This window comes from Protomyctophum parallelum (assembly GCF_964188405.1).
Source record: "Protomyctophum parallelum genome assembly, chromosome: 5".
NCBI classification, from domain to species: domain Eukaryota; kingdom Metazoa; phylum Chordata; class Actinopteri; order Myctophiformes; family Myctophidae; genus Protomyctophum; species Protomyctophum parallelum.
The window spans coordinates 8,740,676-8,763,023 of record NC_139702.1 but is presented as its reverse complement, the minus strand read 5'-3'; the positions used below and the strand labels follow the sequence as shown (position 1 = coordinate 8,763,023).

The window sequence follows — 22,348 nt, the reverse complement described above, 5'->3', positions numbered from 1 at the left end:
GAGGTTAGGTTTAGGCATAGTTTTACTGAGGTTATGTTTAGGGATAAGGTTAGGTTTAGGCATAGTTTTACTGAGGTTATGTTTAGGGATAAGGTTAGGTTTAGGCATAGTTTTACTGAGGTTATGTTTAGGGATAAGGTTAGGTTTAGGCATAGTTTTACTGAGGTTATGTTTAGGGATGAGGTTAGGTTTAGGCATAGTTTTAATGATGTTATGTTTAGGGATAAGGTTAGGTTTAGGCATAGTTTTACTGAGGTTATGTTTAGGGATAAGGTTAGGTTTAGGCATAGTTTTACTGAGGTTATGTTTAGGGATAAGGTTAGGTTTAGGCATAGTTTTAATGAGGTTATGTTTAGGGATAAGGTTAGGTTTAGGCATAGTTTTACTGAGGTTATGTTTAGGGATAAGGTTAGGTTTAGGCATAGTTTTAATGAGGTTATGTTTAGGGATAAGGTTAGGTTTAGGCATAGTTTTACTGAGGTTATGTTTAGGGATAAGGTTAGGTTTAGGCATAGTTTTACTGAGGTTATGTTTAGGGATAAGGTTAGGTTTAGGCATAGTTTTACTGAGGTTATGTTTAGGGATAAGGTTAGGTTTAGGCATAGTTTTACTGAGGTTATGTTTAGGGATGAGGTTAGGTTTAGGCATAGTTTTACTGAGGTTATGTTTAGGGATAAGGTTAGGTTTAGGCATAGTTTTACTGAGGTTATGTTTAGGGATGAGGTTAGGTTTAGGCATAGTTTTAATGAGGTTATGCTTAGGAATACCTGGTGGCGACCGTTCTGAGGTTGTCGGATTTGTATTCACTGTCAGACTGATCACTGGCTAAATATGTTCGTTGACTACCTTTTTTCACTGACAAAAACTAAATGGAAACTAAATAAAGCTATGATGACTAAATCTATGACTAAATATATTGACACTTGTTTACATTCGGTTGCATGCTGAAAATATCAGATCTACAAGCTACAACGCGTCACAGCATGTCGCGTTGTTCTGAGCGTTGTGAACTTGTAGGCTTCCAAGGCCGGCCAAAATACATTTTAGTCGACTAAATCAATTGTAGATTTAGTCGACCTAAATCTTATGATATTTAGTCGACTAAAACTAGACTAACAATGAAACATTCCAGGTGACTAAAATGTGACTAAAACAAAATGAAAGCTATTCAAGAGACTACTATGACAAACTAAAATAAAAAAAATACTGTCAAAATCAACAATGCTCCGCAAGGCTATAAGGTTATGTATGTCTATAGGTTTCTTACTCTCCAGCAGTGATGACAAGTCTCCTTGGAGGGTCCCAGGAAGTCCTGGGGGACCCGGGGGTCCCGTCATCCCCCTCTCTGGTGACACACACACACACACACACACACACACACACACACAATGAATCACAAGTCGTGCCCTCGGGGACTGCAGTGCCGACCACACTGCTAATGAAATGAAACAACGTGCGGTGTCTTTGTCACTCACCGCCCATGAGCCGGAGGACTTGCTCCGACACCTCGTGTGGGTTAACCCCGTAGCTTCCATGTCCAGGAGACCCCGGGGGGCCTGGGGGCCCGGCCACATACCTCCGCACGTCATCTCCTGCACATATGCAGATATATAGGGTTGTCACAGTTTATTACACTTGTATCGTCTCATCGCAATTACTTGAGATGATCGCAATTATCTTTGTCATAATCGTCATAATCGTGTCCATGCTGAAAAAAACGTTTACAATGTGTCACTATGTGACGCGTTGTAGATCAGCTAATTCCGCTATTTATTTTTTAAGATTTATAAAAAGGTCAGTAATTTCCTGGTACAGTACAAGTCAGTAAATTCTCATATCTGACCTGTGTACTTTTCTACTACGAAGCCTAAAAAGGCAAACAGAAATGTAATTTCAAATCATATTAAATGTTCCAATGTTGAAAACGTGACAGTGGTTTGATACTTACGCTGCAACAGGTTGATGATGTCATTGACAGAGATGGAGCCTGGAGGACCGGGTGGACCGGGAGAGCCAGCTGTCCCCGTGCCTAGAAACACAACAGTAAGATAAGTCCCTGTAGACTAGAAACACAACAGTAAGATAAGTCCCCATGTAGACTAGAAACACAACAGTAGGATAAGTCCCTGTAGACTAGAAACACAACAGTAAGATAAGCCCCTGTAGACTAGAAACACAACAGTAAGATAAGTCCCTGTAGACTAGAAACACAACAGTAAGATAAGTCCCTGTAGACTAGAAACACAACAGTAAGATAAGTCCCTGTAGACTAGAAACACAACAGTAAGATAAGTCCCTGTAGACTAGAAACACAACAGTAAGATAAGTCCCTGTAGACTAGAAACACAACAGTAAGATAAGCCCCTGTAGACTAGAAACACAACAGTAAGATAAGTCCCTGTAGACTAGAAACACAACAGTAAGATAAGCCCCTGTAGATTAGAAACACAACAGTAAGATAAGTCTCTGTAGACTAGAAACACAACAGTAAGATAAGTCCCTGTAGACTAGAAACACAACAGTAAGATAAGCCCCTGTAGACTAGAAACACAACAGTAAGATAAGTCCCTGTAGACTAGAAACACAACAGTAAGATAAGTCCCTGTAGACTAGAAACACAACAGTAAGATAAGTCCCTGTAGACTTAGGGCAGATTCACACCGAGTGTTTGATTCAAACTGTTCCTGATTACGATCGCCTGGTCCCCACTGGCCATGATTCACATGGAACACCGAAGTCCCACGTCAATATCAGTAGAGGGCGCAAATCCACGGGTTCATGTACTTTTTATTTGCATTGTAATCCCCATAGGGGGATTTTAGATCGCCTCATATAAGAGCGGTGTTTGTCATCCAGTCCGTTTCACTCCGGGTGCATACTTAGTTTAGACTAGTCATTGGTTAGACATGGGTTAAGGCTAGGTTTAGGTGTGCTGCCCCGTGGGAGGTTAGGGTTAGTGTGAGGGTTTGAGATAGGTTGTAGTTGTAGGACTAATGACTGGTCTAAGCAAATGACTCGTCTAAACTAAGTACTGAACCCGTTTCACTCATACGGATATGAAGAATCAACTGACTGAGAGAAAACGCTAATGTTACTGCTACTGAATTAGTTACATTTTCGCTACATTTTCATAATGAGTGACTGACTGTCGCAAACAATACAGAGACACCTCCCTGACAATAACGCTGAGACAGTTTGTTTATATTTGGACCGCAATGCTTACATGAAACGATTTTAAGAGGACCCCATGTTATTCTCCATAAGAGAAATGACTTCCGTGAACCAGGCGGAACCAGGGGATGAGCGCGGGACGTCAGGACTTCGGCCTTGATTCTTCCCGAGTACACTTCAATGCCTTCACAGTGCAGTGATCCGTATCAGAGTACACTCCGTATCCGAGTACCTCCATTGGAGGTATAGAGACTATACCTCCATGCATGGAGGGTACGCAGCGTTCACAAACTTCACACTACCACAACATCTGCCAAGTGGTCCTGAGTGTGTACCCCCTGCGGCCATGGTGTGAATCTACCTTAGAGAGAATGAACCAGACTTTAGTTTCAACTGTACTACCACTATTTCTGCCAAAAAATAGCAGATCTTGTAGATCTGCTATTCTTGGCTAAGGTTCTCCCCGGGATATGGACGCTGGGGTTAACAAGTGGTTAACACATACTCGTCATGGTTGGGTGCTATTTTGATGCTTTTGGCCGGGTGACGCTGTAGTCATGTGATCAAGTAGGGCGTTCATTTATTGAAGTTATTAAAGTTTATAATAGTTAGAGAAATTCAAAGCTTCAACACTGCAACACCAAAGTAGTAGTAGTTGTTGTGAATTAGCAAAGCGGACATTGAATGTTTCCTTCATCCTCATGTTGTGCTTCTGTTTTCGCCAAAGGTTTTATTTTTGTTGTTGCGCTGACTGCCCCCCCGCCCGTTCCTTCTGTGTGCGCTGACTGCCCCCCCGCCCGTTCCTTCTGTGTGCGCTGACTGCCCCCCCGCCCGTTCCTTCTGTGTGCGCTGACTGCCCCCCCGCCCGTTCCTTCTGTGTGCGCTGACTGCCCCCCCGCCCGTTCCTTCTGTGTGCGCTGACTGCCCCCCCGCCCGTTCCTTCTGTGTGCGCTGACTGCCCCCCCGCCCGTTCCTTCTGTGTGCGCTGACTGCCCCCCCCCCGCCCGTTCCTTCTGTGTGCGCTGACTGCCCCCCCCCCGCCCGTTCCTTCTGTGTGCGCTGACTGCCCCCCCGCCCGTTCCTTCTGTGTGCGCTGACTGCCCCCCCGCCCGTTCCTTCTGTGTGCGCTGACTGCCCCCCCGCCCGTTCCTTCTGTGTGCGCTGACTGCCCCCCCGCCCGTTCCTTCTGTGTGCGCTGACTGCCCCCCCGCCCGTTCCTTCTGTGTGCGCTGACTGCCCCCCCGCCCGTTCCTTCTGTGTGCGCTGACTGCCCCCCCGCCCGTTCCTTCTGTGTGCGCTGACTGCCCCCCCGCCCGTTCCTTCTGTGTGCGCTGACTGCCCCCCCGCCCGTTCCTTCTGTGTGCGCTGACTGCCCCCCCGCCCGTTCCTTCTGTGTGCGCTGACTGCCCCCCCGCCCGTTCCTTCTGTGTGCGCTGACTGCGCCCCCCCCGCCCGTTCCTTCTGTGTGCGCTGACTGCCCCCCCCGCCCGTTCCTTCCCAGCGGAAACAAACCCCGGAGGAAAAACGGGCAAGCGTTTATGCCCCAAATTACTGGATATCCACAGGTTTTGCAGCCATTTGCAGCAAGCAATTGTAGAAATATTAGGCCTTAAATGTAAAAAGTTAGGTGCCCACTCTTCCGGTCCCCAGCTAAATGAGTTACAGTACTAATAGCAGCAAAATGACTTTACCCACTTGTTTAAACCTATATACCGTAATTTCCGGACTATAAGCCGCACCTTTTTACCCATGATTTGAACCCTGCGGCTTATACAACGGTGCGGCTTATCTATGGATTTTTACAGCTAACGCAGAGCCATCTAAGGCTCTGAGCTAACGTAACGGCCACTAGGGGGCCACCTGCGGCTTATAGTCCGGTGCGGCTTGTATACGTACATATTTGGGATTTTCCCTAAATTTGGCTGGTGCGGCTTATATTCAGGTGCGCCTTATAGTCCGGAAATTACGGTATATATATGGCTATTTGAAAATAGCCGATCTACAAGCTTGTAGATCTGCTATTAAAAATAAATAAAACACAAACACAAACACAATATTTGTATCCTTGTGACAAAAAGTTTGCAGATGGCGGTCTGCGACCAAATAATTGACACGTTGAATTCGGTGGGGTTCTTGACATGAAGATGTTAGAGAACCACAGTATCTCAGACTGTATCTCACACAGTCTCTATTGAACTCACTCTGAATGTAGTCGATGACTTGGCTCAGACTGTATCTCACACAGTCTCTATTGGACTCACTCTGAATGTAGTCGATGACTTGGCTCAGACTGCATCTCACACAGTCTCTATTGAACTCACTCTGAATGTAGTCGATGACTTGGCTCAGACTGTATCTCACACAGTCTCTATTGAACTCACTCTGAATGTAGTCAATGACTTGGCTCCCCACGTCATTAGAGAACCACAGTATCTCAGACTGTATCTCACACAGTCTCTATTGGACTCACTCTGAATGTAGTCGATGACTTGGCTCGCCACGTCATTCACGGACTGCTCAGCGGGAGGCCCCGGGGGCCCGGGGGGTCCTGGGGACCCGGCCAGGTAGTCCCTGACATTGGGCTCTGCAGGGAAACATCATGGAGGTCATCAACAAAGTACTGCACCACAACAACAACAACAACAACAACACACAATCACAATGAGAAAAACTAAGCTTAGATTAGAAAACAAGTATCCACAGCATTCAGCGTAACATAGTAATGGCAAGAGACTGAAAAGTATACGTGTACAATAAGGCATAAGGCATATAAATGTGCATTAAAATGGTAAATGGTGCATACAGTATATATAACGCTTTTATCCAAGGCGCTTTACTTAGATTGTGCATTACATTCACCCATCCACAAACACATTCATACACTGATGGCGGAGGAAACCATGCAACGCACCAACCTGCACATCGGGAGCAATTAAGGGTTCAGAGTCTTCCTCAAGGACCCTAACTCTGGGGGAGCCCGGGATCGAACTGGAAGTCTTATTCATGGTTTAAAGTTCTCAGTCGCCACGATTTCTTTTTTTCCATATCATTTTTATCCCACGATTTTGCAACCCATTTCTTTCACCCAGTGTCAATTATCTAATGTAATCCTGGGCACTACACTTCCTCTGCCAACCTGGGGGGGCAACGGACAGACCTCATGCTTCCTTCTATGCATGAGGAGTCCAAGCTGCTTCTTTTCACCTGACAGGGGAGTTTCCCTGGCCGGACGTAGCGCGTGGAAGGAACACGTTATTCCGACCAGTTCCTTTCCCCTCCATCAGGCGTAGTTTAGAGACCAGGATCACTGCATGTTTTTTGTGAGGGTACCTACAACTCTAGGCTAGGGGACACGGGGAGAACATGTGAGGGTACCTACCCTAGCGGACACGGGGAGAACATCCAAACTCCACACCGAAAGGCCCTTTCGCCAACCCCACCTCAGGTATGGACACTGATGACGCAGAGGAGAGAACACGCCCCCAGCGCCCACAGCATCGCCAGCGGGAATCGAACCCAGGACCTTCTAGCTGTGAGGCGACAGCACTACCAACTGTGCCACCGTGCCCCCTCAGTCACCACGATTGATTTCAGTCATTTTGATTCCATTGAATTTTCAAATGCTTCCGTCATACAGTCTGGAGCAACGGAAGCTCTATCATGAGGCGGAAGTGGAGCCTCTTCCCCACTTCCGTTTCGTTTCGTATTTACAGTTGCGCAAAATTATCCCAATGTAAATATAAATCATCTAAGCATAATAGCTTGTTGGTTCGCAGATATGGGAATACATAATACAATCTAAAGATATTTCAAGGTTCCAGACTCTATATCATTCGGAGATTGTGGAATAGTTGTCTGGCTACGTGAGACTAGTGTGTCAGTGTCACATGAACTTACGCTGGATGTAGTCTGTAAGGGCATCAGTGCCAGAAGCAGGTGCTCCAGGTGGTCCTGGGGGACCTGGGGGGCCCGGTCTGGAACCTGAACCTGAAATTAGAAGCCACGTTCTTTGGTAAGAGAAGATTAGAGTAGTGTATAGTAGAATGGACCAGTATACCGGCGTACAGTATATGACATAGTATACAGTAGCTGCATATAATAACATCTATACCATGGCCACGGAGAGTACTTGATTCTGATCGGCCGGAGGAGGGCGTGCATTATTTCATTGCACAGCTTTCTCATCATCACTAGTGTTATAAAGCAATTAATTAGCTACAAAAATTACATGGATTTCAATATAGTTTAACCTTCAACCTCTTCTGGAACACAAACCGTATGAGGAACGGCAAGCAGAAAAAGAAAGCTGGTTTTGTTTCTTGAGCACTGCAATTTGCCCTACTTGCTGGAGGAGTAATCATGTAACATTTTATTCCCAGCTTGATGAAGATTGTGTCAACACAAAGTGTATTATTAAGATGTGAAGTGCATAGTGCCCTACTGTATTAATCATTGGTAAGTGGCCATGGTACAGTATCTGTCTGCACTGTGCAGTTACCATACCATGCATTATTTTTCAATAACCTTGAGTACCAGATGTGTTAAACCCTCCTGACACCAAATGGGTGAACCCCACATACTTTAGAAAGTATTTGCAAATGCTCCTACCACCGGAGACTCCCGGGATCCCTGGGGCACCAGGAACACCTCCATCACCTAAAAGACATGAAAATACTTATTTTCCCCTCCCGTCCACTTTTTCAGTATGACAAGATAATTGAGTTGAACGTATAGTTTCCAAGTGCAGTGCTGACATTTTCTTGGCATATATAGATAAAACCATGACAAGAATCAGTAGCTCTCACAAAAATGTCCTTTGGGAACAGTATTCAATTAGGCACGGGCAGCATTATAAACTCCTTATAAGGCTTAAAGAGCAAGCAGCCTTCAACAGCGTAGTCACCTGTCAAAACGCTGTCACTTTATAAAGTGGCACTTGTATTAGTGTCTTAAAGTTTTACATTGCTTAAGTGGTTAAGTATTAGAAATAAAATACTATTTTCATGGTGTGAAGAGTATTTAACACCTGTACCTTACCTTTTGGTCCTGGTGGCGCCTGTGGGCCCTCGGGCCCCTGAGGACCCGGGGGACCACTAGCGCCTTCTGGTCCCTGATCTCCAGGGGGTCCTGGGTAGCCAGGGTGGCCTGGGTGATGAGAAGGGATTTTGTTAAACCACTTAAACCAGTGATTGTTAAATTGTAATAACAAAATAAAAAAAAAGCAGATTTCAGTTATATAAACTAATTTTACCGGGGTACCCCAGCTTGTATATTCTTTTGCCAAAGGAATAGAGTCACTGGTTAAAACTCTAGTCTCAGTGAGTTGCAGCGCTGTACTACTTTAAGGTTTCTTCCTTACCGACTCCTGGATCCCCTGGACTTCCTGGGAGGCCAGGCTGGCCTGGTTCACCTGGAGAGCAGATATATCATTATGTACACGTCAGTCATGTCACTGCCGCAGTCATTACATCCAGTCAGTCAAGTTACCAGGTCTTATTACTTAACTTAAGACCTAGAGGCGTGATCAATGCCATTTGGCTATTCTGAGTGGCCAAAGAGCATTGACCACGCCTCCAGGTCTTAAGTTAAGTAATAAGACCTGGTACTTAAGACACGCAAAATACAGCCCTTAGTCTCCATATATGGGGATATTCGACTAGGACGTTGGGCTATATGACATACAGTATGACATGTCTAGTACTATCCCCCCTACATTTGGTCTGGGTTGGACCTAATGCTGGACGGTTGGACCTAATGCTGATATCAGATCGATATGGTAGAACCCATATATGGATCTTATTGGCTCAGTCATCCTGACAAAGCCTAATCGGAGGTCTGCTCAAGGCAGAAGCATCCTGGTTTAAGTTCTAGTTGAACACCACTGCGGCGGGTTCTAACCGGTTCTAACCTGAGTAACCAGCAATAGAGCTTTGAGCTATTTTATAACAAAGCTCATTTTATGCCGTGGTGCCATGGGATCTGTACTGTAGACACAGTCGCGGCTACAATATATGATAGATTATTATTTAAAAATAATAATTTAATTTCCATTTCAGTTTTGCCACAAAGGCACTAATCAATATGCACGTTGTCTTACCTGGGCGTCCCCTTGGTCCACCATCACCTAAAAAACAAGCAAAGAGTTCTTAACCACTTATGCCCCATTTTATTTATATATATATAAACCTCACAATGTGAGACAATGCGACCTTAGTGCTTCTCTTGACTGGTGGCATTAAAAATACTACAATTACAATTTGTTTTTGTATCGTATCGTGGGCCACTATTTTAACAGCCTGCCCATGGGAGTACAGATGAAAATGTGCTCTTTTCCCAACTCTGGCACATTTACGTAACATTGTGGAAACTGAAATATTGATTGATGTGCATTGTCCAGATAAGTAAGTGGATGAATGAATGAATGAATTCATTTACTGTACAATTACAAATTTATATTTAAAATGTAGCAGACAAGTGCGAGATCAGAGTAAGGGCCGATTCATACTCCTATTTTAGAGCCGAATAAAAGTCGGTTTGGCTCTGTAGAGCCTACAATGTGACGTCATTTGAGGTTCGGGGGGGGCGGGTACCGTGCTAAAGTCGTCTCTTCGGTGCTACTGAAAATTTCTGACGAGCCATAATCATTTCGGCACTACAGCGCCTAAACAGCGGTAAAATAGGAGTATGAATCGGCCCTAAGTGTCATGAAAACTAGTCAGTAGTTATCCAACAACACGACGGTCTGTATTGTATTGTATTGTATTGTAATCACCTGGTGATCCCGTCGGGCCTGGGGGTCCCGGTAGGCCTGGAGGCCCTGCAAAGAAGGTTTCTGAAATAAATAGTGCATTTATAATAGTGCCTTTATGCAAAACGCTTTACATTCATCCATTCACAACGGCATCATTCAGGAGCAGTCATAGGTGGTCAGCGTTTTGCTCAAGGACACTTCGACACTAACCCAAGGACACTTCGACACTAACCCAAGGACACTTCGACACTAACCCAAGGACACTTCGACACTAACCCAAGGACACTTCGACACTAACCCAAGGACACTTCGACACTAACCCAAGGACACCTTGACACTAACCCAAGGACACTTCAACACTAACCCAAGGACACTTCGACACTTCGTCCATTTGTACACTCTCAGAGTTAAATTAACATAGATTTGACAATATAAATTGGGCGTCAAACTGTCAAACTGGGGGTCCTTGACATTAAAAAGGTTGAGAATCACTGCTAGAGCCGTAGAAATCTTCTCTTTTGGGGGTCTCTGGCATGTCTTTTCAAATGGGGGTCCGCGGGCTAATTAGTGTCAATTTGGGGTCCTTGACATGAAAGAGTTCTGAACCACTGCACTAGCCTGGAACAGTAGCTCTACCTCCTGATATGGAGCTCTACCTCCTGGAACAGTAGCTCTACCTCCTGATATGGAGCTCTACCTCCTGATATGGAGGAATGTTTGGAACAGTAGCTCTACCTCCTGATATGGAGAAATGTTTGGAACAGTAGCTCTACCTCCTGATATGGAGAAATGTTTGGAACAGTAGCTCTACCTCCTGATATGGAGGAATGTTTGGAACAGTAGCTCTACCTCCTGATATGGAGAAATGTTTGGAACAGTAGCTCTACCTCCTGATATGGAGAAATGTTTGGAACAGTAGCTCTACCTCCTGATATGGAGGAATGTTTGGAACAGTAGCTCTACCTCCTGATATGGAGAAATGTTTGGAACAGTAGCTCTACCTCCTGATATGGAGAAATGTTTGGAACAGTAGCTCTACCTCCTGATATGGAGAAATGTTTGGAACAGTAGCCCTACCTCCTGATATGGAGGAATGTTTGGAACAGTAGCTCTACCTCCTGATATGGAGAAATGTTTGGAACAGTAGCTCTACCTCCTGATATGGAGAAATGTTTGGAACAGTAGCTCTACCTCCTGATATGGAGGAATGTTTGGAACAGTAGCTCTACCTCCTGATATGGAGAAATGTTTGGAACAGTAGCTCTACCTCCTGATATGGAGAAATGTTTGGAACAGTAGCTCTACCTCCTGATATGGAGAAATGTTTGGAACAGTAGCTCTACCTCCTGATATGGAGGAATGTTTGGAACAGTAGCTCTACCTCCTGATATGGAGTAACGTTTGGAACAGTAGCTCTACCTCCTGATATGGAGGAATGTTTGGAACAGTAGCTCTACCTCCTGATATGGAGGAACGTTTGGAACAGTAGCTCTACCTCCTGATATGGAGGAATGTTTGGAACAGTAGCTCTACCTCCTGATATGGAGGAATGTTTGGAACAGTAGCTCTACCTCCTGATATGGAGGAATGTTTGGAACAGTAGCTCTACCTCCTGATATGGAGGAATGTTTGGAACAGTAGCTCTACCTCCTGATATGGAGGAATGTTTGGAACAGTAGCTCTACCTCCTGATATGGAGGAATGTTTGGAACAGTAGCCCTACCTCCTGATATGGAGGAATGTTTGGAACAGTAGCTCTACCTCCTGATATGGAGGAATGTTTGGAACAGTAGCTCTACCTCCTGATATGGAGAAACGTTTGGAACAGTAGCTCTACCTCCTGATATGGAGGAATGATTGGAACAGTAGCCCTACCTCCTGATATGGAGAAACGTTTGGAACAGTAGCTCTACCTCCTGATATGGAGGAACGTTTGGAACAGTAGCTCTACCTCCTGATATGGAGGAATGTTTGGAACAGTAGCTCTACCTCCTGATATGGAGAAACGTTTGGAACAGTAGCTCTACCTCCTGATATGGAGAAACGTTTGGAACAGTAGCTCTACCTCCTGATATGGAGGAATGTTTGGAACAGTAGCTCTACCTCCTGATATGGAGGAATGTTTGGAACAGTAGCTCTACCTCCTGATATGGAGGAATGTTTGGAACAGTAGCTCTACCTCCTGATATGGAGAAATGTTTGGAACAGTAGCTCTACCTCCTGATATGGAGGAATGTTTGGAACAGTAGCTCTACCTCCTGATATGGAGGAATGTTTGGAACAGTAGCTCTACCTCCTGATATGGAGAAATGTTTGGAACAGTAGCTCTACCTCCTGATATGGAGAAATGTTTGGAACAGTAGCTCTACCTCCTGCTATGGAGGAATGTTTGGAACAGTAGCTCTACCTCCTGATATGGAGGAATGTTTGGAACAGTAGCTCTACCTCCTGATATGGATAAATGTTTGGAACAGTAGCTCTACCTCCTGATATGGAGAAATGTTTGGAACAGTAGCTCTACCTCCTGATATGGAGGAATGTTTGGAACAGTAGCTCTACCTCCTGATATGGAGGAATGTTTGTCACATACCTGAGGTGGGATCAAAGACTCCAGGTTCTCCTTTCTCCCCTGGGGGTCCAGGAGACCCAAGTCCTGCAAAACCATCCACTCATTTTGAAATGCATTTTAACGGCCGCTTGAACACTAACTTCCCTATATTCCAGGGCTGACATTTGGCTAAAATTGCACATCTCCAAGGTAAAAGTTTTAAAAAGTGATTTGGCGGCCCAGGCCGTAGCGTAACGGTCTGGGCACCGGACTGGTAATCCAGTCGCAGTGTGCCGCGGGTTCGACTCCCGGACCCGACACGGCCTTTACTGCATGTCATCCCCCCATCTCTCTCCCGTTTCCTGTCAGTCTACTGTCTGTCCCTTCAAAAATCAATAAAAGGCGTAAGCCGCAAAAAAAAAATCTTAAAAAAAAAAAAGAAAAAAGAAAAGTGATTTGGCGTGTATAGAGGGAAATACTAGGGCACCTATAGCCTTGTATGACTCCGGTCATCTAAGTCACTGTTCCCTTAACTGCAGGTCGGGACACATTTTTATGCCTCCTTTTATTTTTAGCTTGCTACATTTAGTTTTCTAATTATTAGTATTGTTTCCAAAACATTTTCAAAAATATTCACAAAAAAGCTAAAATCTTCACTAATTAAAAAAAAAAATGAATTCAAATATGAATTCAACAATGTGTTGTCAGTAATTGCATGTAGAATTTAAAGACAAATCTAAGAAATTCCATGAATTAGAAAACAAATGTTTAAGATGTAGTGAAAATAGCAGATCTACAAGCTCACAACGCGCCACAAAGCAACCAGTCTATCTACTCTAAGTATATAGGGTTTAACCCATTCTGACCGGGCACCCGATGCCAACACCCGGTGTTGGCATCATGTTATGCTTTAACTATTGAAAAATAGCAGATCTACAAGCTCATATCGCGCCACAGAGTGGCGCGATACGAGCTTGTAGGTCTGCTATTTTTGAAAAATCGAAGAGCGACTGACATTTTTAGAATCTGATCTCAGGTCAGAATGGGTTAACTCTTGAAGTGTGCCGTCGCTGTTCTCCTGTCACCCTGAGTACACTACGTAGTACGTACTGTATGTACAGTATGCCATTTGTCAGACCTACCTCGATGAACTGAATACACAGAGGAACACAATGGAAACAAGGCCCTACTACTTACTGACTTTTGTGTTATCCTTTCAACAATCGTTGTAAAATCGTATACCACTGTACTATTTTGCAAACCGTTAGTAAAGTATTCAATCAATCTGCCTACAGTATAGCTATTGTGTTGTTACAGTACATAATGGTGTTTAACTCATTCTGAACGGGAACCCGTTTTGGTGTTGGCATCATGTTATGCTTTAGCTATTGAAAAATAGCAGATCTACAAGCTCGTAGCGCGCCACCGAGTGGCGCGCTACGAGCTTGTAGGTCTGCTATTTTTGAAAAATCGAAGAACGACTGACATTTTTTAGAATCTGATCTCAGGTCAGAATGGGTTAATCAGACCAGTGTGTGTCCAGTGGAAACCTCGTATGAATCTGATCTCAGGTCAGAATGGGTTAATTACCTGGCTCTCCGGGAGACCCGTCGGGTCCAGGAGACCCCGAACCTGTAAAACAACCACTCATAAATCAAGTGTATGTTTGGTACTGTATGTAAATGGATCCATCTCAAGGTCTTTTACACCTTTGTGCATGGGCCAAGAAGAGTAAAGCTATTTAGTTATGGTTCCTCAGCCATTGCTGCAGAAATAATAGTAACTAGACCTGTGCCTTTCTGGGCACAGGTCTCCACCAGGAGGATAGGAGTGTGTGTGTGATGTTTCGCAAAATGTTTAGGAGTAATATAAACATGTTTTGTTGTTTTGTTTTTGCAACAATTTTCTTCATTTTGTTGAGGAAATGCCGAGCCAGATCACTCATCATAGCATCTCTGAGGATAGAATTCTGGATGAGCATGACATTACAGCCTGCCTTCATCTGGTGGTTGTATACAGGGCAACAGCCAACACAAATAAACAATGTGAAAAGGGTGCCATTTCTTCATACGCCTTTGATGGCAATTGGATGTGTTTTGCAAAAATCCACCTTGTTGGTGGTGCTATAACAGGCCAATGTCAAAAGCGTGGGATATATTCCTCAGCCTAGTAGGAAAGTGTGTGAAAGATTCATGATTTGAGGCTTTTTGTTCAAAACTGGCCAATCCTGCAAACTTTGAAAGCCAATTATAGCCAATTACGATGGAATATGAAATATCGGACAGATCCGTATTGAGCACATGGCTATAGAGATACTGTGTAACGATTTGCGAGTTTTTTGGACATATCAAAAGAAAAAAAACAAAAGTCGGCCTCCTGGTGGCGCTATAAAAGGCAGATGTGAAAAATGCAAGTCAAAGGTTTGTCCTTGGCCTCTAGTGAGTGTGCATGCAACGTTTCACGCAGATCGGTGCAGTTATACAGTAGGTACAAAATGTGAAAAGCTGCCTCGCGGTGGTGCTTTAGCAGGCCGTTCTGGAAAATGTGGGCCAGAGGTTCATCGTTGGCATCCAGGGAGTGTGTGTGCAAAGTTTGGCATCGACCGGGTTAACGGTGCCGGAGATTAGCTGGTAAGGGACGGACGGACTGACGGACACACGGACTGACGGACACACGGACGGACGGACGGACACACACACACGGACGGAGTGCAAAACATACTCTCTCCCCATGCCCTTGTCCTTACCTGTTCGAATATATGAACACCAAATGATGTAGTTATTACAGTACAGTAATTATTAATAGATCATATTATTGATGTATGTATTTTGAGGTGTAATCAGTCTGGTGTCAGAGGCACTTGCCCGTCGGGCAAGTACAGTAGGGGATTTATCCCCCAAACATCATGTTTTTGCAACAAACGTTTAAATGTTTATAACATAATATACAAGGACAATTATAATACACACAAAATAAATGAAGAATCACAACCAAATGGTAGCTATAACCAATTTGTCAATTGGTTATACAGTAGCTCTTGTAGCCATCATGCAGTTATGTAAATATGCTTATATTTACCTGGACTACCTGGCTCTCCAGGTGGCCCTTTGGGTCCAGGAGGTCCTTCTTTAGATGCACCTAAAACATGAGGTTGGCTTAGGAAAGATCGTACCGTACAGACTAGAGGAAAGATCATACCGTACAGACTAGATATATCCCCTTAGGAAAGATCATACTGTACAGACTAGATGTATCCCCTTAGGAAAGATCGTACCTTACAGACTAGATAAATCCCCTTAGGAAAGATCGTACCGTACAGACTAGAACTAGATGTATCCCCTTAGGAAAGATCGTACTTTACAGACTAGATGTATCCCCATATAGCCTAGTAGCCAAAGTGAACCCGGACATGTTGAGTACACCAACGTTTTATGTTAGAAATGTTTAGTATGGGTCCCCAGCATATAGAAACTGCCGGATGCTAACTTGCATATGTTGGGCAATTTTCATAATTGGCATAATATGTGACCATACCATTAACAACCTATAGAAGGCAAAATATTCAAAATTTCATCATGCTTTATGTAGCGTGAGGTGTCAAACTAGTGGGTTTCCATGATGCTGAATCCATTCCAAGCATTAGTTTAGCAAAAAAACACTCATTGGGCCATGCCCAATGTGCTGACATCATCAATTTGTGATGACGGCATTAGCCGTTTTTAGCCCAATGAGTGTTTTTCTTGCAAAACGAATGCCTGGAATGGATTCAGCATCATGAAAACCCCCTAGTTTGACACCTCACATGCTACATAAAGCATGATGAAATTTTGAATATTTTGCCTTCTATGGGCATTCTCTGCCTTCTAAGTACAGTAGGGGATTTATCCCCCAAACATCATGTTTTTGCAACAAATGTTAAATGTTTATAGCATAATATACAAGGACAATATACACAAAATAAATGAAGAATCACAAGCTATATGGTAGCTATAACCAATTTGTCAATTGGTTATAGCTCTTGTAGCCATCATGCAGTTATGTAAATATGCTTATATTTACCTGGTTCTCCTGGCTCTCCAGGTGGACCAGGAGGACCTTCTGTAGGTGCACCTAAAACATGAGAGGTTGGCTTAGGAAAGATCGTACCGTACAGACTATAAAGATCGTACCGTACAGACTATAAAGATCGTACCGTACAGACTAGATATATCTCCTCAAGATTGAAGGGATTTCTGAAGATTTCTCCAATTCAGTATTTCAGTCCGACGTCATTTTGTAGTGCTACGTTACGTCCGGGTCCAAGTGGCACCAGCTCCCGTTCGCATCTCATTGTAAATAGAATATCTAAACGCGTGAATCTTTTTACAATGATGTTATTTTTCAGAAAGGAAGCCATTGAGGGTTATAATGGGTCTTAATACTTCCAACTCAAGTAGAATTATTAATGTTTTGTACAAGTGTCCATGACAAAGAAAATATATGATGTGGAGACAATAAAGACTATTATTATTATCATTATTATTGAAGGTGGTAACAGTCCATTTGCTCAGTACAATATTTCGGGGGAATATTTAGAATGTGTGCAGGCTTGAGTATGTTGAATCTACGCCCTTTCGGTGCATCCCTATATATATATACACACATAAATGTGGGTCCTTGACATGAAAATAAATTGAGAACCACTGTCTTACATCATCGTAAAATGTCATTGTCAACCAACATACCAGGAGGACCCTCAGAGCCGGGCTCTCCAGAAGGCCCCGGAGGGCCTGGTGGACCGGGTGGTCCAGGCACTGACTTGACTTCTGTTCAGAAAAAAACATGAAGTCACTGTGAGTGGACACTGGATAAAACATGAAATCACTGTGAAGTGGACACTGGATAAAACATGAAATCACTGTGAAGTGGACACTGGATAAAACATGAAGTCACTGTGAAGTGGACACTGGATAAAACATGAAGTCACTGTGAAGTGGACACTGGATAAAACATGAAGTCACTGTGAAGTGGACACTGGATAAAACATGAAGTCACTGTGAAGTGGACACTGGATAAAACATGAAGTCACTGTGAAGTGGACACTGGATAAAACATGAAGTCACTGTGAAGTGGACACTGGATAAAACATGAAGTCACTGTGAAGTGGACACTGGATGAAACATGAAGTCACTGTGAAGTGGACACTGGATGAAACATGAAGTCACTGTGAAGTGGACACTGGATGAAACATGAAATCACTGTGAAGTGGACACTGGATAAAACATGAAATCACTGTGAAGTGGACACTGGATGAAACATGAAGTCACTGTGAAGTAGACACTGGATAAAACATGAAGTCACTGTGAAGTGGACACTGGATAAAACATGAAATCACTGTGAAGTGGACACTGGATAAAACATGAAATCACTGTGAAGTGGACACTGGATGAAACATGAAATCACTGTGAAGTGGACACTGGATAAAACATGAAATCACTGTGAAGTGGACACTGGATGAAACATGAAGTCACTGTGAAGTGGACACTGGATGAAACATGAAGTCACTGTGAAGTGGACACTGGATGAAACATGAAGTCACTGTGAAGTGGACACTGGATAAAACATGAAGTCACTGTGAAGTGGACACTGGATAAAACATGAAGTCACTGTGAAGTGGACACTGGATAAAACATGAAGTCACTGTGAAGTGGACACTGGATAAAACATGAAATCACTGTGAAGTGGACACTGGATGAAACATGAAGTCACTGTGAAGTGGACACTGGATAAAACATGAAGTCACTGTGAAGTGGACACTGGATGAAACATGAAGTCACTGTGAAGTGGACACTGGATAAAACATGAAGTCACTGTGAAGTGGACACTGGATAAAACATGAAGTCACTGTGAAGTGGACACTGGATGAAACATGAAGTCACTGTGAATTGGACAGTGGATAAAACATGAAGTCACTGTGAAGTGGACACTGGATAAAACATGAAGTCACTGTGAAGTGGACACTGGATGAAACATGAAGTCACTGTGAAGTGGACACTGGATAAAACATGAAGTCACTGTGAAGTGGACACTGGATAAAACATGAAGTCACTGTGAAGTGGACACTGGATGAAACATGAAATCACTGTGAAGTGGACACTGGATGAAACATGAAATCACTGTGAAGTGGACACTGGATAAAACATGAAATCACTGTGAAGTGGACACTGGATGAAACATGAAGTCACTGTGAAGTGGACACTGGATAAAACATGAAATCACTGTGAAGTGGACACTGGATGAAACATGAAATCACTGTGAAGTGGACACTGGATAAAACATGAAATCACTGTGAAGTGGACACTGGATGAAACATGAAGTCACTGTGAAGTGGACACTGGATAAAACATGAAGTCACTGTGAAGTGGACACTGGATAAAACATGAAGTCACTGTGAAGTGGACACTGGATAAAACATGAAGTCACTGTGAAGTGGACACTGGATAAAACATGAAGTCACTGTGAAGTGGACACTGGATAAAACATGAAGTCACTGTGAAGTGGACACTGGATAAAACATGAAGTCACTGTGAAGTGGACACTGGATAAAACATGAAGTCACTGTGAAGTGGACACTGGATAAAACATGAAGTCACTGTGAAGTGGACACTGGATAAAACATGAAGTCACTGTGAAGTGGACACTGGATAAAACATGAAGTCACTGTGAAGTGGACACTGGATAAAACATGAAGTCACTGTGAAGTGGACACTGGATGAAACATGAAGTCACTGTGAAGTGGACACTGGATAAAACATGAAGTCACTGTGAAGTGGACACTGGATAAAACATGAAGTCACTGTGAGTGGACACTGGATGTTGGCAGAGAAAGTGTAGCGCCCAGGATTACATTAGATAATTGACACTGGGTGAAAAAAATGGGTTGCAAAATCGTGGGATAAAAAACTTATGAAAAAGAAAAAAATAAGTTTCCACCCCAACAGAGACTATTTATAGTTTGTTTCCACAGATTTACTCACTTCCACCCCGAGAGGTGCTGGCGGCGTTGGTCCCGGGTTCGCCGGGTTTACCAGGCTCGCCGGGTTTGCCAGCCTCACCGGGTTTCCCAGGTCCACCCGACTCTCCCTTCTCCCCTTTCTCTCCGGGATCTGCCCTGTCTCCCTTAGGACCTGGAATGAGAACGCCATTTCTTGTAAATTAACCTACAATCAAATTAATTATAATGTCTGAAAATTATCTTCTTTCTGTGTGAGGTGGAAGAAAAGGTGAAGATTCAGGGGACACTAAACACTTTTATGGAATATGTCTGTTTATACTGAGCTGATACTGTCTTTAACTATAATACAGTAATTCCTTTGCCTAAGAATGGTGTGCGGGCCCTATACCTCTTTCCCTGGAACAAAACCATTTAGATGGGGGGGGGGGGGATCCTTGGCGTGACAACGTTTGAGAGAGTTAATAGTGCATAGTAACTAGTCTTACCATGTGACCCTGGGAGACCAGCAGGGCCGATGGGACCAGACAGACCGGGAGGTCCGGCCACACCCGGAGCTCCAGAAGGACCTGGAGGTCCAGGGATACCCACAGTACCGTGACCAGCTGGAGAGAGACAGAGGCGAGGACCATTAGCAGCTATACTACACTAAACAGTGGACAGAGGTGAGGACCATTAGCAGCAATAATTAACTAAATATATAATAATAAACTCCTTTAAGCCTCTGGGCTAGAAGGAATAGTTCACCATTTTCTAACCACTACACACCACATGAAGCCCTAAATGCATGGAGATGTTTTTGTCAAATTCCTAAGCCCATAATTAAAAGGTAAGGGTATGTGGCATTTTTTGGTTAAAACAAAAATGTTTTTTGTTAAAAGGTAAAATCACTATATTCTGATAGTAATCATGTGCAATTGATCGAGAATTGATTGATTGGAGTTTGCATTCACAGTATGTAGAATGGGTACAGTTCAACAAAGTACAGGTCAATACAAAAACTGCTATGAGGATAAAACCAGAAAAAGCACTAAGACTTGTTTATACATCAGGGTCCTCCATTTTGAATTCATCAGAACATTTAAAGACGTACAAAATAAATATACACTTCTATGCAACAAAATGAATCATCATATAGAGAGGGTATGCGCATGCATGCATAAAGTTAGTGGCAAAGTGAGTGGCAAAGTTAGGTTAATGTTGATTAACGTTGTTTAACGCAATCAGCAGTGTTGTTTTTGTCGACTAAAACTAAGACGAAAAGTGTTCGTCGACTGCCTTTTTTCACTGACGAAAACTAAATGGAAACTTAATGAAAACAAAACTATTATTACTAAAACTAGGCTAAATGTATTAACAATTTCGTCAACAGATAAAAACTAGACTAAAATGTTAGGAAGGGACTAGTGGACAAGAGATCCAATGTCATTTTACACTTGGTTGCATGCTGAAATGAGCAGATCTACAAGCTCACAAAGCACTGCGCGTTGTGAGCTTGTAGATCGGCTATTTTCAAGTGTAAAATGAGCCGTATGAGTACTTTAAATACTTTGTATGAGGTATAAAGTACAGCAGCCTTGTGTTCATAAAACGGAAAGATTGGGTATTGGGCAAGACTGGCGTTATGTATCTTTCAGGACCTTTCACTGCTTAGTCTCAACCATTACTCTATGGCTCTGGTCTCAGCCACCGCAGTGGATATTTAGATTTTTTTTTTATGTTGCCACTACTGTTGGAGCAGCCATAAACTACACAGGTTCATCCCGATGTTCTGGGCATCTTTGTTAGTGTTAGTAAAAAGCAGGTAAAAGAGTAACGTTTGAGGCAGACTAACATCAATCACTCTACAGTTCACTGTAGTAGAAGAGGTGCGGGTTTACCCCACAGCTATGTCAGCTCCACCTGCAGGAAATACGTAGGCTGAGACCATGAGACCCGTTTCTGAATTAGTCTATATGGACTTTAATGTTTGTTTCAGGTAAATTATGATGTAATTCTTGCAAGCCAAGTCTATGGACTTAATTCTTTGTGTGTCGCATGAAAACATCAACACGCCCCAGGAATCTGGGTGTCCATTACTTCACAGTTCACACAAGTGTGATTTTTACCTGCATTGATGACTTTGCCAGGGTCTCCTGCTTGGCCTGTAAACAAACAGAATATTATTTTAGGAACGTGTAATTCTTGCCAACTTGACCACTTGAACCCCAACGCCAGAAACAGCCTATGTACAAGATTGTAGATCTGCTATTTCTGACGAAGAGATTCGCTGTAGAAGGAAATAACAGCAGAAAGAAGAATTGTAACTCAAATCTGTTTCACTAAGAATAGAGGGTTTAAGTTTAAATTATACTCCATCAGTTTCAGTATGAAAGGTGCAGTATACAAAATAAGCTTTAGAGGGATGGTAGTCTCGCATAGCCAGACCACTATTTCATAATCTCCAAATGCTATATAGTCTGGACCTACACCTACTATAGAGCGTCGCAGTCCCTCCCCCTTTCAGAACAACGAACGGCCCAGGAAATGAAAATGCAATGCATTTCCCCATAGGCAGTTCTTATTTAATTTATTTAAAGACCTTTTAAGCGTCGTACGAAGCCAACTCTTGTCGTGACAAATCATGACAACACACAGAAATTTTCGGGCCAAACAAAGAATTCGAAAGTAGAAAAAAACGGTTGTTGTTGTTTTTCTTCTTTGTAATTATTTGTTTGGTCCAAAATATTGTGTGTGTTGTCATGATTTGTCACGACAAGAATTGGCTTCGTACGACGCTTAAAAGGTCTTTAAATAAATTAAATAAGAACTGCCTATGGGGAAATGCATTGCGTTTTCATTTCCTGGGCCGTTCGTTGTTCTGAAAGGGGGAGGGACTGCGACGCTC

The 22,348-nt window shown here is 43.3% G+C and overlaps 1 protein-coding gene across 1 annotated transcript in view; it reads right to left on the bottom strand.

Moving 5' to 3' along the window:
- The window catches only part of col17a1a (collagen, type XVII, alpha 1a), a gene marked incomplete at its 3' end in the record, with an annotated part of 60,854 nt that overhangs the window by 9,619 nt on the left and 28,887 nt on the right, over positions 1-22,348 (bottom strand). The window contains exons 33-50 of the mRNA XM_083765624.1: positions 21,570-21,605; positions 19,950-20,066; positions 19,487-19,636; positions 17,195-17,275; positions 16,530-16,580; positions 15,549-15,608; positions 14,061-14,102; positions 12,513-12,575; positions 9,944-10,003; positions 9,269-9,295; positions 8,531-8,581; positions 8,209-8,316; positions 7,780-7,827; positions 7,069-7,158; positions 5,642-5,755; positions 1,949-2,029; positions 1,476-1,592; positions 1,268-1,345 (exon numbers count right to left, since the gene is read on the bottom strand). Coding sequence (XP_083621750.1) covers positions 1,268-1,345; positions 1,476-1,592; positions 1,949-2,029; positions 5,642-5,755; positions 7,069-7,158; positions 7,780-7,827; positions 8,209-8,316; positions 8,531-8,581; positions 9,269-9,295; positions 9,944-10,003; positions 12,513-12,575; positions 14,061-14,102; positions 15,549-15,608; positions 16,530-16,580; positions 17,195-17,275; positions 19,487-19,636; positions 19,950-20,066; positions 21,570-21,605 — 1,374 coding nt within the window. The remainder of the gene's footprint in view (positions 1-1,267; positions 1,346-1,475; positions 1,593-1,948; positions 2,030-5,641; positions 5,756-7,068; positions 7,159-7,779; positions 7,828-8,208; positions 8,317-8,530; positions 8,582-9,268; positions 9,296-9,943; positions 10,004-12,512; positions 12,576-14,060; positions 14,103-15,548; positions 15,609-16,529; positions 16,581-17,194; positions 17,276-19,486; positions 19,637-19,949; positions 20,067-21,569; positions 21,606-22,348) is intronic.